The sequence below is a fragment of the Pseudophryne corroboree genome, chromosome 6, assembly GCF_028390025.1.
Source record: "Pseudophryne corroboree isolate aPseCor3 chromosome 6, aPseCor3.hap2, whole genome shotgun sequence".
Classification (NCBI taxonomy): domain Eukaryota; kingdom Metazoa; phylum Chordata; class Amphibia; order Anura; family Myobatrachidae; genus Pseudophryne; species Pseudophryne corroboree.
This window is the reverse complement of record NC_086449.1, coordinates 797,618,838-797,635,798: the sequence shown is the minus strand read 5'-3', so window position 1 is coordinate 797,635,798 and position 16,961 is coordinate 797,618,838. Positions and strand designations below refer to the sequence as shown.

The window sequence follows — 16,961 nt, the reverse complement described above, 5'->3', positions numbered from 1 at the left end:
CTAGGTGGTCTGGAAAATGTGAACCGTTGGTAGATCTCGAGGACCGGTTTGGCCAGCCCTGCCCTAGGCAATTGCCTAGTTTGCCTATGGCCGGCTCTGGGGGGGGTGTTCAATCTGCAATCTAAATTGCAGTGTAAAAGTAAAGCAGCCAGTATTTACCCTGCACAGAAACAAAATAACCCACCCAAATCTAACTCTCTCTGCAAATGTTATATCTGCCTCCCCTGCAGTGCACATGGTTTTGCCCAACTGCTAACAAAGTTCCTGCTGCGATCAACTCAGAATTACCCCCACGGTGTCCTCGGATGCAGCAGTGGATCACACATGGATGCAGGAGGCGTAAATCTGATAAGATCAATAATGCTTTCTGTAATATAGCTGGTCCTGCCTCTGCGTGTGAAGCCATCAATATAATGTCTGACACGATGCACCAAAGTGATGCACAATGTTTAGGCTAGCTTGTCTTTTCCCTGTGTATTAATTTTTTTTTGGGAAAGTATGGAATATAAGTCTTACTGTCTGCGTTCAAAGATGTAAAAAAAATAAATCTTTTTCATTAAGGTAAAATGACTTTGCTCACTAATGGATCTTGGACCAAGACAGGTCTGATTTGTGTTGGCTCTTCGGTATTTTAAAGTACATAAATGTTATCTCTTTTTTGTGTTTTTTATTTATTTCCCCAGCACAATTCCAGGTCCCATTACTGGCTAGCTCAAATGTTTGCAGATTCAATCCCACCCAGACTACAATTGCTTTGGAAAAACCGTACTGCTTCTATATAAGTGTAGCTCCAGCCGTGGTCTCGCTGTATGTAGCGACGAATGGTAAGTATTGGGTTTTATTTTATTTTTTCTTCAGTTAAATTGCTCTGGTTGGGGCAGTTATTGTGAAGATCGTTAACTAATTTAATATTAAAATAGCATTATACATATAAATAAAAGCAGAAGCCTTTGTATCTTTAGAAAATAATTATTATATAAACTCTAAGAAGGGTTTATGAACAAGTGCCTAGGTCTCTCCCTCCCTATGTGAAAACATTGTGGCCCATGTATATTGACACTAACGTCTGTTTTTCATTGTGTTTTTGTTTTCAGGTGCCCCAAGCACAGCCATTTCTAGCACCAATACCTACACCACAACGGGTGCCGGGTCTACAGCTCCGTACTTGGCGGCAACTTTTGAAAACCCCAACTGCACCAATACCCCTGTGATCTCTCAGCTAGGCGACCCCTCCGTTGTGCAAAGCATTCTGGACCGATACATTGTCCGAGTGGGGAACGATGAAAACTGCTTTAATAAAATTCCTTGCAATGGACCACTCAAGAATGGCACCGGTTACAGGTGAGTAAATGAAGCAAAGAGCTGGGCAGGAGGTTTGATGTCGCGCCATCAATGCACAGTAAAAATAAGGCTTTGTGGGGCAGCTGGCTTGTTATCTTTACAGCTGGCAGTGATGGTTTTTCCGAAACGTAACTGTATGTAGTGGACAATTACCGTGGAACCTGTTTGAGAATGACTTTGGGTGATGGAGGAGGGGGGATATGTATTTATGTACAGTATGTTTGATATAGAGTCACCAACTCTGGGGGTTGGGTAATTATTTTTAGACATCAAGCTTATTTTGCAAACCAAAATTCTGATGTAACGGAATCCTTTAGTAATCCATCTATGTAGCATTTTATGAGTTCCTGACTCCCTCCTGTCTGCTCACAACTATCGCCTGGATCACCAAGTGGCTACATGGAGAGGAGAGAAGTGATAAAGCAGTGATATGTGCAAGGTGATGATAACGCACCAGCCAATCTGCTCCAATATGTAAATTAGCAGCTGATTGGCTGGTGAGTTATCACCTTGCACTTATCACTGCTTAATCACTTGTCCAGGCTTAATATATCTGCCCCGATCAAGTGTTCTCCACACGTTATGGGGCATTCAGTTAGCAGTAGGATTTTTATCTGCCTCTATTACAGCAGGTATCTGTCTGAACATGTTTGTACACCCCCACCCCAATGGGAGGGGGGGGACACACTCCCTCTCCCTGCTATGACCTGGGTTGGAGCGGCGGTGTGGAAAAGGTATTTGTTGCACTAATAAGAGGAAGCTACCACTCTCCGCCCGTAATGGAGACACCTGTAGCACCTGAATAAATTCCCAGTGCTGCCGTTAGGAGTATCATAAACAAGGTTCTGGGAGAATCCTCTGTGCTGTAGGATACAGACTGCAATCTCCAGCTATGCTTCTATACCCATGTGCAACATGCACCGGATTAGCCAACTAGACAGACCCCCCCCCCCCCCCCTCCACGTCACAGGAGGCCTGTAGGGTCTGGCACGTAACCCCATCATACAGTCGGCTATGCCTGCCTCTAACAGCCGATATGATGAGGGATTATATAAACTGGTCAATGCCAACATCAACGGACATCATTGCAGTGTAAAAACTCTCTGGGGGAGATCTTCCAAATCTTCTAAAGAGGACGAGCTGTTCCTTGATAGCAACCAATCAAATTCTAGCTACAATTTGTCGAGGTCTTTCTAAAAAATGAGTTGGGATCTGATCTGCTTATAATATTTGAAAAATCTCTGGTAGACCTCTGCAGCAATGACAGGCGGCCTGGTCGCGATTCTGACTGGCTAGAATGCACATGTCTGGAGCAGACAGCCAAGGTCCACTTTGCATGGCTGGGGAATGATTTGTGCTCCCCCCCCCCCCCCATCCCCTTTCTGTCTTCTTTACTAAGCAATGATTGTGTTCACGTTTTTTTACTTTTTTTTTTTTTTTTTCAGATTTAAGTATTTGTTTTACAATTCAAATGGAAACATGGTGTATGAATCAGACTGGTCATCCCAAATCACCACTAGTACAGGTATAGAACATAAAAAGCCTTTCAATCTGAAATGTCCTTTGCGTTCTAGACACACATTTACAAAAGTTGTATTAATATGAGAGCACTGCCTACATTTCACAGATCTGTTTCCTGAAATTTACACACCATAAGTTCTCACCATAGGAATCTTTGTGATCTGGCATAGCTAAGGGGCCCTTGGAACAAATTCTGCTGTAGTGGGTAAAATGTTGGAAGGAATTTTGAGGGATAGCATAGAGAATTATCTGCATGCTATTAAAATTATTAGCGAAAGTCAGCATGGGTTTGTAAGGGGCAGATCATGTCAACTAACTTAATTGGCTTCTACGAGGAAGTGAGCGAGAATCTTGACCAGGGAAAAGCAGTGGATGTGGTCTTTTTAGATTTTGCAAAAGTCTTCGATACAGTGCCTCACAAGAGACATCAAATTAAGGGAACTTGGCCTAGGATATATTATTTGTACATGGATAATGAATTGGCTGGATAACATAGTACAATGAGTTGTGGTCAATGGGATGTTCTCCAGCTGGGCACAAATAGTCAGCGGAATACCGCAAGGGTCCGTACCTGGCCCGCTACTGCACTATATTTATCAATTATCTATGAATAGGCCTGGAAATCACAGTATCAATCTTTGCAGCGATACTAAACTGTGTAAGGTAATTAATTCAGAAAGCGATGTGGAGTCTCTACAGAATTAATTATTTAATCTTGAAACCTGGGCGTCTAAATGGAGAATGAGGTTCAATATAGAAAAATGCAAAGTTATGCATTTTGGGACAAAAAACACACTTGCATCTTACACTCTAAATGGGGAAACTATAGGGGGAACTGTGGTGGTAAAATATTTGAGGGAGCTCATAGATAATGGGCTTAACAACCGTACACAGTCAAAATGCAGCAAAGAAGGCAAGTAAAGTGCTTGCGTGCATAAACCGGGGTATTGGGACAAGGATGTAATCCTGCTGCTGTACAAATCATTGGTACGTCCCCACCTGCAATATTGTGTTCAATTTTGGGCACGATATTATATGTAAAAAAAAAAATATCGAGGTGTTAGAAAGGGTTCAAAGGCGGCCTACTAAATTGATTGAAGGTTTAGAGACACTGGAGTATGAGGAAAGGCTTACTAGGTTAAATATGTATACACTAGAAAAGAGATGTCTAAGAGGAGACATTATTAATATCTTCAAATATGTAAAGGGTCACTACAAAGAGTTAGCAGGGGATTTGTTTATTTAAAAAAGTCTGAATAGGACACGTGGGCACTCGCTGAGGCTAGAGGAGAGAGAATTTCGTACACAACATAGGAAAGGGTTCTTTACGGTAAGGGCAATAAAGATTTGGAACTCCCTGCCAGAACAGGTAAATGGCAGACTCTGTAAATGCATTTAAAAGTGGATTGGACAAATTTCTAACTGGAAAAAGTATCCAGGGCTATAGCATTTAACATAATGACATTAAATATCTGGGAGTGGTAAGAACCATAGTTGTCAATTGATACTAAACCATTACTTCAGCAGCCGCATTATAAGAGGAACAGCTTAACACAGAATGCATGTTGAATCCGATGAGCATTTTGCCTCTCTTCAACCTCCCTAACTATGTAACTATGCCTCCCCCTCCCAACAAGTCCCCCCTAAAGTGGAAGCCCCAGCCTCTCTGTATGTTGAATGTAGTAGTTACTTTTCCATTAATGGATTGCTAGTACATTATCCACATTTTCTTTCAGGTAAATCCCCTGGGAACATGGACACCTGGCCCGGTGGCAGAAGCGGTGGAATGATTGTAATCACATCTATTCTCAGCGTACTGATGTTCCTCATCTTGGCAGGTCTCGTTGCAGCAGTTATTTCCAACCTTGTGTAAGTGTTTTTGATTTCTATTTGAAGATATTTTTTTATTCTTGTTTTCAAACGGAGCATCCGTAATATTTCAACTGTTTGAACATGGGTAGTAGTGGAGGGTACAGTATGGAGAGGAGGTGAATGAATCCTAGAATGTAATTTGTAGCTTTTTCTAAAGCTGTGATCAGGGGAATCCCTGTACCAGTTGTCATGTATGTTACACGCTCGTAGCAATAAGTTGATGTAGAATGCTTGCAGGGTCTTTAACATAGTAACTAATGCCATCCTCAATTAAGTGTTTTGTTCTGTGTAGTATTAAGTAAACTAAGAAAAATACAATACCTTCATTCTTGCACTCTGGTAATAACACAAATTGGTGTGTTCATCGTTGCCTACAATGGCCCAGCGCAGGACGCACAAACAGACACTGCAGATCAGCCAAGTGCCTACATAAGTAAAATCATTACAGCGGGAGAGACTAGGAGCCAGAATTGTTATAGATGAATTTATCCTTTAAAGAGGCTGTGCGGACAATGCCGGGTGACCAATTTGAAGGCACTGTTCTCCACTCTGGGGAAGGGATATACTAATTGAATGAATGTGCCATAATAACACTCTAATATCTTTAAAGTTAGTTGTTCTGAAAGTTGTGTGGTTTTATTTTTTAACAGCCTCTGATGACCAACAATTAAATCTCCACATATCAGCTACCACTCTTTGTAATCAACAGTGTGGTCTGGCAACTTTTTTTTTTTTTTTTTTTTTGATGGCTGGGGCAGTAGACCTACTTTACCATGGATATGTAGGTTCAGCCAGGAGCTCCTTCTCCCTATCAGACAAGGCTTTTTTTATTTAATTTTTTTCTCCCAAGACATGCTAAAGTATTCTTAAACACATCAATAGTTATCTAACATTGAATGATTTGTGGTCAGTACTAAATTTTGTATTTTTTTTTAATTCGAACAGGGATCAGTCTTCTGTTCTAGGAACTACTACTACTACTACACATGAAACGCGTACAACGCATAATGCGCCACGTAAATCTGAAGGTGTTACGTATGCTACAACCACAGAACCCGGACCCGGAGAACGTTATTCGGCTCAACCACAAACCTAGGGATCGCTCCACATTTAGTTATGTAAGAAACCGCCTGTCCTTGGCTTCGGTCACTTTCCTGATGCGATGGAGTTCCTCATGTGTGGACTATATATTGATTAGTAGGACATGGGGGAAATACCTCTTTAATCCCTGTTGATGTGACCTGGGACATAACTGTGTCATATATGCAGAAATATATATATATATATATATATATATATATATATATATATATATATATATATATATATATTTATATATATATATTAATATTAAGTCTCTTGTAGCGGTTTTCAAAATGACATTTGCAGTGTAAAATAACAATTGCCATTCTCCTAAACGATTTGGTTTGGATTTCAGTAATTGGTTGTGCTATAATGCTTTGCATAAGCCCTTTACCGATTTAGAGGTTTTAAGAACACAGTGCATTGTTTTGTATACTTTCATTATATTCCTTTTTTGTCCAAATAAATGTTTTTTGTTGGTTGTTCCCATTTTTTTTTTTTTTTTTTAAGTGACTGCTCCTTCATTGGTGTGCATAGACCAACAAATTTTTATATTAAAAATATTCAGATGACAGGAAGCACAATTTGTACCCTTCTCCAGAGGTTACAGACGGTACAGCATGTTCTCGCACAAAGCACTTTGAAACCTCCTCTCCCTATCACTCATTCAAATGATCTGGTCCTTGACATGTTGGTGTTCTTCGTTCACCATGTATGGCCAATGAACAGTCATTCAGGGATGGGGGAGGATATCTCCCATCTCTTCATCAGTCTCGGTCAGAGGAGGTACTAAGGGACACCATCACAACATGGTATAGGCTAGCAACACCCATTTTAATACATAAAGTTCAATTGTAAACGGCACATCCATGCACCTCTGTCTCTCATAGAGGAGGCATATCTGTTGTGTGACTAACCAATACCAGATATTGGTTCACTAGGATCCATTTTGCAAAGTACCTGAAGAATCTGGTTTTTGTTCTGGTCCAGCACACATAATAGCTGCCTCCACTGTGTTTAGGTGACAGTCAGTAGGTGTACTTTAGGATTGCTCCGAGTCCTGTACTTCTGAACAAACAGAACTTTAGGGCAGATGTATTAATCCTGGAAGTGATAAGTGGCTGGTGCATTGTCACCTTTCAATCAGCTCCTGTCAATTTACATATGGGAGCTGATTGGCTGGTGCATTATCACCTTGCACTCATCACTGCTTTTATCACTTAATACATCTGCCCCTTAATTTCTAAAGCCATCTTTGAGAGTTGGTAACGACTTTTAAGGGAGTGCCAAAGCAGGAACTGCGGTGACCGGCGTACACGACCCCATGGGTCATGAGGCCGACCAATGGTGTCACAAGTGATCCAATGTTGTGTCCTAGGAAGCAGCATGGATCACGCATGCAGGAGGGATCTACTTATATCAGACGCATCCTGCTGCATTACCATATTAGTGCATCATTGCTTCCAAGGAAGCAACAGCGATGTCTCCTCCAAACACATCTGAATCAGGCCCCTAGTTTATTATTTCCAGGGAGTAGAAACATTCACTGCCTCCCTTACAAACCGCTCTATTAAATCAAATGTGGTATATAATCTCATTGGAGTACATTCGTGCCTCTCTAAACAACACTCTCTCTCTCTAAATGCCTCCTGGCCAGGTACCCTTAGTTTCAGTCTAGCAATTCTCCAGCACTAGGACGGTCATGGTGCTATAAATGGACACCCCCTCTCTTTACTCTATTCCGTAACACCTTTAATTATCCCCCCCCCCTCCCAGTAAAAATAGGATTTTAATTACCTACCGGTAAATCCTTTTCTCATAGTCTGTAGAGGATGCTGGGGTCCACATTAGTACCATGGCATATACATGGGTCCACTAGGAGCCACTGTCACTTTGAGAGTGTGGGCTGGCTCCTCCCTCTATGCCCCTCCTACCAGACTCGGTCTAGAAACTGTGCCTGAGCAGACGGACAACTTCGATATAAGGATTTAACACAGATAGTGGAGAGATTCACACCAGCTCACGCACAAGGCAAACCAAGCTAACTAGCTTGAAACATCAGCAATGGCTGAACAGGATCACTTACCAAGTAACAAGACAGTACTTACCCAGAACTAAGCAGTACTGAACTAAGTAACCACTGCAGGATCACGAAGCGCTGGGCGGGCGCCCAGCATCCTCTACGGACGACGAGAAAAGGATTTACCGGTAGGTAATTAAAATCCTATTTTCTCTTACAGCCTAGAGGATGCTGGGGTCTACATTAGTACCCAGAATGGAAGGGAGAGCACGGAGGCTCCTACAGAACTGACTGACCAAACGTCAGGTCCTCAGAGGCCAAAGTATCGAACTTGTAAAACTTAGCAAACGTGTTCGACCCAGACCAAGTAACCACTCGGTAAAGCCGAGACACCCCGGGCAGCCACCCAGGAAGGATCCACCTTACGAGTAGAGTGGGCCTTAACAGATGTAGGATACGGCAATCCTGCCGTACAATATGCATGCTGGATAGTGAACCTGATCCAGCGAGATATAGTCTGCTTAGAAGCAGGATACACCATTTTCTTGGGATCATACAGGACAGAGAGTCTGTTTTTTTGTGACGAGCAGTCCTCTTCACATAGATTTTTAGAGCCCTTACAACATCCAAAGACTTTGATGAAATTGAGGAGTTAGTAGCAACTGGCACCACAATAGGTTGGTTGATATGAAATGCCGACACAACCTTCGGAAGGAACTGCGGACGTGGCCGGAGCTCAGCTCTATCTTCATGGAAGATTAAGAATGGGCTCTTACAGGATAAAGCCCCCAACTCTGACACACGTCTAGCAGAAGCTAAAGCCAACAGAGTGACAGCCTTCCACGTGAGAAACTTGACCTCAACCTCTGGTAGAGGTTTGAACCAATCCGAATAGAGAAACTGTAACACCACATTAAGATCCCAGGGTGCCGTACGTGGCACAAAGGGAGGCTGGATGTGCAGAACCCCTTTCAAAAAAACGTCTGAACCTCAGGGATGGAAGCCAACTGTTTCTGGAAGAAAATGGATAGGGACGAAATTTGGACCTTTACAGATCCCAACCGCAGGCCCATATCCACACCTGCATGCAGGAAGAGGAGAAAACGTCCCAGTTGAAACCCCACTGTAGGAAACTTCTTGGACTCACACCAAGACACATAATTTTTCCAAATGCGATGGTAATGTTTAGACATTACTCCTTTCCTAGCCTGTATCAGGCTATTAATAACCTAGTTCGGAATACCCCTTCCAAGCTAAGATCTGGCGTTCAACTTCCATCCCGTCAAATGTAGCCGCGGTAAGTCTTGATAAGCGAACGGCCCCTGCTGCAGCAGGTCCTCCTGAAGAGGAAGAGGCCTCTGCTCTTCCAGCAATAGATCCAGAAGATCCACATACCAAGCCCTTCTTGGGCAGTCCGGAGCAATGAGGATTGCCTGAACTCCTGTTCTCTTTATGAGCTTTAGAATTCTTGGAATTGGTGTAAGTGGATGAAACACGTACACCGACTGGAACACCCACGGAGTTACCAGGGCGTCCACCGCCACTGCCTGCGGGTCTCTTGACCTGGAACAATACCTCCAAAGTTTTTTGTTGAGGCAGAAGGCCATCATGTCTATTTGAGGAACCCCCAAAGATTTCTCACCTCCGTGAACACCTCTGGATGGAGGCCCCACTCTCCTGGGGGGGGGGCGCGCAGCTCATTTCACCCAGCGGGTGAAATGAGCGATCTGTTAGATTGGCCTGCATGACCGGCCAATCTAGCACCAGCGATATCGATGCGCGGGGTTGCGCATAGCTATCGCTGTAGGTGGTACACACGGAGCGATCATGCTTAAAATCTACGTAATCTAGTCAGATTGCTTAGATTATCGCTCCATGAGTACCCCCCCTTTAGACATTCAGGAGCATATTCTACTAAGTGCAGATTTTGCCTGCAAAAAAAAATAAAAATGCAAGGTTAGAGGTATTGTAGTTAAGTGTGTATGGGGAGTGGGTACAGGATGAGCAGTAGTGCAGGGTGATCGATAGTGTGTGTGGGGAGGGGTTACAGGGTTAGGAGTAGTGTAGAGCAGGGAGAGAGGTAGCGTAGTGTGTGCAGGGTGTGCGATACTGCATGTGGGGAGCAGGATTAGGGGTAGCGCAGTGTGGGGAGCTGGTGCAGGGTTAGGGTCAGTGTGTGTGGGGGGGTGCAGGATGAGCAGTAGTGCAGGGTGATCGATTGTGTGTGGGAAGGGGTTGCAGGGTTAGGTGTAGTTAAAGCAGGGAGAGAGGTAGTGTAGTGTGTGCGATACTGCATGTGGGGAGCAGGATTAGGGGTAGGGTAGTGCAGCGAGTTGGTGCAGGGTTAGAGTCAGTGTGTGTAGGGATGGGGGGTGCAGGATGAGGTGTATTGCGGGAGGGGGTGAGAGGTTCGTAACTGATGCAGAAGGTAATTATGAACAAATTAAGCTACTGTAACTGGAAAGTTCCAATTGCTTAATTAGTCATTAGGTGCAGGTGTCCAAATTGTTCCAAGTCCAGACAATTGTTCCTTCAAATATGGATCCGAAGAAAAATTGTACTAGCTCTGGAGGTGCGCAAAAAATTTGTGTACTGCGGGGAAAAAAAAGAAAAAAACAGCACCCAATTGAATACCAAACCTCTCGAACCTGCAGGAAAACCCTGTGGTGCAAGATTTAAAAAATAAAAATAAGCTCCCAATTTAACATGCCCCTAGAATACACAATATGCACACATGTACTTTTTTCGACCATTACTGGTCAATCATGTCACAAACAGTGGGTAGCGAAATGCCTTTTTGTACATGCAGCCTTAATGCGCTTGTCTACTTGTAGGTGGTGTAATGAGCACATGGATTTCTGAAATCTGTACTGTTATAGAGACAATGGTTTGACCCTTATTAAGTTATATGTGTATACCTTGGTAATGATTATGGAAAGTTATATGGATAAGAAGCATTTAGCAATCCCACCTTCAGTTTTGCTGTCCCTTGTTGTGAAACAATGTTCATTTGTGGATTAAGACAAATATTTAATTGTATCAAGCCTTCTAAAGAATGTAGACCTTGCCCATAGTAACCAATGAGCTTCTAGCTAGCACTTACCAAGTACATTGTATAAAATGATAGGAAAAATGATTGCTATGGGCAACTTCTCCACTCTTTAGAAGTCTTGATACATTTCCCCCATAGTACAAAATATGCAACATTATCAGAGTACAAGAAACCATTTTATTGTAAGCAAACATTTTATCACAGACCAGACCTGAGCAAACGAAAGCTGATTGTACTGTACAATCTGATTATTTGACACAATCATTTAACATAAAGGAAACATTTTTATATTTAGCAAGTCCGGCCAAACGACTATATAAAAAGGGTGCCCACAGGAGTCCTTGTCCACCAATAGTACCTCACGTCTTAATGCAATCACCAGGTTACCACATTTGCCACACATTAGGGGTGGGCAACACACGCAATGTTATTAGGTCAATATTGAGCAATCAAATTGCACAATTTGTGAGCAACCTAGAGTTCTATGATCAGTGACGTTGATTAGAGGTAAGTGGATTCCATACATAGCACTGTGTCAACATAGATACCCAAACAAGCGGTTTTCACCTGGTTCTACAGTTTATGTTTGAAGCTCTAATACAGCCGTTGGGTGACAACAAGTAATATATCTAAGAAAATAATTCTGATCTGGTACAAGTGATATAAACAAATACAACTCCTGAATACAATATCATAACTCCAAACCAAATGCAAAACACATAACTGTACAAAGCACAGGAAAGCATTCTAAGCAACACTTTATAGCCACAGACAAGTCGCTATATTGTGCAAATCAAAATAAGTAAAATTTTTATGAAAATTCTACAAAAAAAATAAAATAATAGAAGTCAAAATCGTTTCTCATGCAGAAACCTCTCATCATGTGCGAGCAGTAGGCACACACTATCAGGACACAAACATAACTAACGTTTGTGTGCTAAGTTTCGCCCTGGGCAACTGAATTCTATGATGAGTGCAGCTACACAGTAAACCTGGCAGCGTTTATAAGCGTGGCACAAGCTGCAGTTAATTACGGAACCATTGTGAGATTCCTGGGGAAAGGGCACAGTACCCACTCCGTAGGAACTCTCTTCCTACACTGTTCTCAGGAGATCTCAAAGCTGCAAAAACACTTGCCGGTGATCCTGGGAGAAGCTATCGGGATGTCCCCATGCAGTCTGGTACCCGTACCAACCAACAGATCAGCACTGATGTGGATGACAGTGGATGACCAGGACATTTATGCACGCTGACTGATCTTCTACTCCCCTCTATGCACGCTGATGGCTACTTCTGCCGTGGGACTGAACTTATACTCCCCTCTATGCGCGTTGTTTGCAACGTTTTCTGTTGGAATGAGCTCATACTACCAGAACCTGAGTTTCCCAGCAGAACGTCTAAAATAGCTATTGTGGAAACATTATTTATTTATAATTGCTTCTCATTTCCACAGAGGATTTTGCATAAGAAATAATTTTGTTTAGTAATGTATTTTGTGGCAATAGGTAGAGAAGGGAAGCTGTTAAGATACCGCTACACGGGATCCTGGCAATCACAATGCCGACGCCGGAATACTGGCGAAGTCCGTGATTCTCCCTCTATGGGTGTCCACGACACCCACAGGGAGACAGTAACCTGTAGCGAGCCACTGTGCCTGCAAGGGGCTTACTAGCGCTCGTCCCGCTGCCGGCATACTGGTGGTTGGGACACCGCCATCGGTACTTCATACCGAACCCGTAGAGAAACCTTGCTCTTGCATAGTTATGTATTTAATATAAGGCTGGCACCATATATACAAATATATATATATATATATATATATATATATATATATATATAAAATACAAACAGTTTCCCAAGTGCGCTAAATAGGAATGTATCTTATTTGCCATTTGCCAATAACATTAATGGCAAATAAGCCCGTTTTATATACTTGTTACCCCTGATGAAGTCGATAAGACGAAACGTGTTGGGTTTGTCAGTCAGGAGTTTCCAGTTTAGTCTGTGAAGATACTCCCATTTGAGCTCGCACCTTGGAAAAGGTGAGGGAGTATCAAGAGTTAAAGACCACACAACGAACTTACTGGTTATCCTTTACTGTTATCATTTTAAATACATTTCTGTAAACACTACATGATGAATTTTATGTGAAAACTGTATCCTGTGCAAATATGTGTTATTAAAACAACTTTTTACTAATTGGCCTTGGGCCTTTTGTTTGGGTGACCATTCTGGTGAGGGGTGTCCGTTACAGGTTCCCAGACACAAAACTTCTCCAGTATTCAATTCTGACTCATGGAAACAACACTGGAAGAATTATTGTAGATACATTCCTATTTAGCGCACTTGGGGAACTGTTTGTATTTTGTATGCTATTGAGTTCTTTCAACAGGGACCCCTCCCGGTGTGCTGCTTTGAACTCGGCGCAAAATAAAGATACTGTTGTGTTTTTTATATATATATATATATATATATAAATGTGTAAAAAATAATAATATATATATATATATATATATATATATATATATATATAAATTAATAGATTTGCCATCTACTAGGCCTAATAAGGCAGAAGTATAGTCACATCTTTACTAAAATCACAATTCATATTAAACTAACAAAATAAACCTACAAAACTGAGGATACAGTTCAAATTTTCAATACAAAGAGGAACGTCCAACACTGATAACATCTCATCTTATTTCTTTCTGTGACTTTCAGAGTCTTCCTCCTCATCGTCGTCATACATCGTAAGGTCCAGTGTCATCACTTGGCTGGATAACTCACCTTGCTGAAAACAACAAAAGCCCAACTGAGATTAAGTAATATTCTAGCGATAAAATGTACGCTTCAAGTACGTAGTCCCATAATAAATGCGGGTATTTTGAGGTGATTATTTAGCATGAGCCAGACCAGAATTATGTGAAGAAGAAATAAAGTGCATTTACTGTTCAAAACTGATTTTGTGGCCCTGTGATTTGGTGCCCCTTACTAATCCATGTAATGCAAATATGATAGAGAAACGAGCAGTCACTTACCCAAACGCTAGACTAAAATGATTAAAAAAAGAATTAAAATGCAGAGTACAGTTATAAAATCTTTGAGGTCCCATAGTTCCCGACAATCCATTTAAATGCTGAACCTATCAGATGGGAAGATTACATTCCTTTTACTCTTGAAAGCACCTTATATGTCCCATGCTAAATAGTTGGAATACTGAAGAGCACTGTTCATATAGTTAATAAAATTGTTATATGATCATTCTACATTATATAGAAGAATTTAAAGTCCTGATTCTAAGTTGGATGTAATTCCGAATTAAGCTATTTTTTTTGCAAACTGCACATTTGTTGCAGGCTACATACACACCTTAGAGTAGTTAAGGTATGAGCACCATATGCATCTCGGGTCACGTCTGGGTGGCAATAGGGCATTCACACATAGAACAAAGCTGCAGTGAGTGCGTAGAAAGAGTTGCATCCTATTTTGAGCTGAGTGTATTCAGAGATCCATCAGACTTCAATAGGATCTCCAGCACAAAGGGGGTCATTCCGAGTTGATCGCACGTAGCTACTTTTTGCTGCTCGTGCGATCAACCTGACGCCGCCTATGGGGGAGTGTATTTTAGCATAGCAGGGCTGCGAACGCTTGTGCAGCCCTGCTATGCTAAAAAAGTTTCACGTAAAATAAGACCAGGACTGCAGTTACTCACCCAGTGTGATGGATCCAGCGATGAAGGTCCCGGTCCTGACGTCAGATATCTGCCCTACAAACGCCTCGACATGCCCCTGCGTTGGACTCACCGCGCCTGGAAAACGGTGAGTATCCACTCCGGAACGCCTCCCACCTGTACGTCTTCTTGGGTCGCCGCTGCAATCACATTTGTCTCTGGCGGTGTCGTTGTCCGGCAATAACGCGCGTGTAAAAATGCGTCCGCCGCGCATGCGTATTTCCGACCCGTTCACCACGCAGCGAAGAACCGCTGCGTGCAAACGGGTCGGAATGACCCTCCAAGACTAGAGCTGATGCAAACAGAGATAATATTGATGACAGCTGCTCTCACAGGCAGAGGGCTGGTGCACATATACCTAATAGTGATGACAGCTGCTCTCACAGGCGGAGGGCTGGTGCACATATACCTAATAGTGATGACAGCTGCTCTCACAGGCGGAGGGCTGGTGCACATATACCTAATAGTGATGACAGCTGCTCTTACAGGCAGAGGACTGGTGGGCAGTACGGCTGGTGTAATGGTTAGCATTACTGCCTCACAGCACTGAGGTCACGGGATCGATTCCCACCATGGTCCTAACTGTGTGGAGTTTGTATATTCTCCCTGTACTTGCGTGGGTTTCCACCGGGTACTCCGGTTTCCGCCCACAATCCAAAAATATACTGGTAGGTTAACTGGCTCCCAACAAAATTAACCCTAGTATGTATGTGTGTGCGTGTACATGTGGTAGGGAATATAGATTGTAAGCTCCACTGGGGCAGGGACTGATGTGAATGGCCAAATATTCTCTGTACAGCGCTGTGAAATATGTGTGCGCTAAATAAACAACTGGTAATAATAATAATATGCCTAATAGTGATAACAGCTGCTCTCACAGGCGGAGGGCTGGTGCACATACACCTAATAGTGATAACAGCCGCTCTCACAGGCGGAGGACTGGTGGAAATACAGCTAATAATGATAACAGCCGCTCTCACAGGCGGAGGGCTGGTGGACATACAGCTAATAATGATAACAGCTGCTCTCACAGGCGGAGGGCTGGTGCACATATACCTAATAGTGAGAACAGCTGCTCTCACAGGCGGAGGGTTTGGTGCACATATACCTAATAGTGATAACAGCTGCTCTTACAGGCGGTGGGCTGGTGCAAATACAGCTAATATTGATGGCAGCCGCTCTCACAGGCGGAGGGCTGGTGCAAATAACGCTAATATTGATGGCAGCCGCTCTCACAGGCAGAGGGCTTGTGCACATACAGGTAATAGTGATGACAGCTGCTCTCACATCACTAAAGCTGGTGCACATACAGCTTTAGTGATGACAGCTGCTCTCAAAGGCAGAGAGCTGGTGCACATACAGGTAATAGTGATGACAGCTGCTCTAACTGGCTGAGGGATGGTGCACATACAGCTAATAGTGATGACAGCTGCTCTCACAGGTGGAGGGCTGGTGAAAAAATACATAATAGTTATAGCAGCTGCTCTCACAGGCGGAGGGCTGGTGCAAATACAGACAATAGTAATGGCAGCTGCTTGCACAGAAGGAGGGCGGTGCTGTTGTATAGATACATCCAACTCAGAATACTGGTAGATAGTCACACATAATCAGAACTAACACACAAATTCAGCTCATTAACACAAACCAACAGCTTCGGGCAGATTTCCAGATAATTTTGTCAGCACAAAATAGGATTTTAATATCTACCGGTAAATCCATTTCTCCTAGTCCGTAGAGGATGCTGGGGACTCCAAAAGGACCATGGGGTATAGACGGGATCCGCAGGAGACATGGGCACTATAAAGTACTTTAGAATGGGTGTGCACTGGCTCCTCCCTCTATGCCCCTCCTCCAGACCTCAGTTATAGGAACTGTGCCCAGGGAGACGGACATTTCGAGGAAAATTATTTTTGTTACACTAAGGGTGAGATATATACAAGCTCACACCACAAACACACCATACAACTGGATCAGCAGGAATACCAGATAACAGTATGAACGAAAAACAGCAACAAGCTGAACATAACCGATACACAACCTTCGTGTAACCGAAAACAATAACTAACAATACAACTGCAAGTAACAGTCCGCACTGGGATGGGCGCCCCGCATCCTCTACGGACTAGGAGAAAAGGATTTACTGGTAGGTATTAAAATCCTATTTTCTCTTACGTCCTAGATGATGCTGGGGACTCCAAAAGGACCATGGGGTCTATACCAAAGCTCCAGACCGGGCGGGAGAGTGCGGACGACTCTGCAGCACCGATTGAGCAAACATGAGGTCCTCATCAGCCAGGGTATCAAACTTGTAGAACTTAGCAAAAGTGTTTGAACCCGACCAC

General features: G+C 43.0%; 2 protein-coding genes across 4 annotated transcripts in view; one reads left to right on the top strand and one right to left on the bottom strand.

The window, feature by feature from the left end:
- Positions 1–6,302, top strand: part of UPK3A (uroplakin 3A) — a 112,870-nt gene extending 106,568 nt beyond the window's left edge. For both annotated transcript variants that reach the window (XM_063928896.1, XM_063928895.1), the window contains exons 2-6: positions 684–824; positions 1,095–1,341; positions 2,787–2,866; positions 4,599–4,731; positions 5,680–6,302. In XM_063928896.1, the coding sequence (XP_063784966.1) occupies positions 684–824; positions 1,095–1,341; positions 2,787–2,866; positions 4,599–4,731; positions 5,680–5,830 (752 nt within the window). In that variant the 3' untranslated portion in view covers positions 5,831–6,302. The remainder of the gene's footprint in view (positions 1–683; positions 825–1,094; positions 1,342–2,786; positions 2,867–4,598; positions 4,732–5,679) is intronic.
- A 4,741-nt stretch (positions 6,303–11,043) lies between these two features.
- SMC1B (structural maintenance of chromosomes 1B) overlaps positions 11,044–16,961 on the bottom strand; it is a 619,466-nt gene continuing 613,548 nt past the window's right edge. For both annotated transcript variants that reach the window (XM_063928898.1, XM_063928897.1), the window contains one exon: positions 11,044–13,680. In XM_063928898.1, coding sequence (XP_063784968.1) covers positions 13,588–13,680 — 93 coding nt within the window. In that variant the 3' untranslated portion in view covers positions 11,044–13,587. The remainder of the gene's footprint in view (positions 13,681–16,961) is intronic.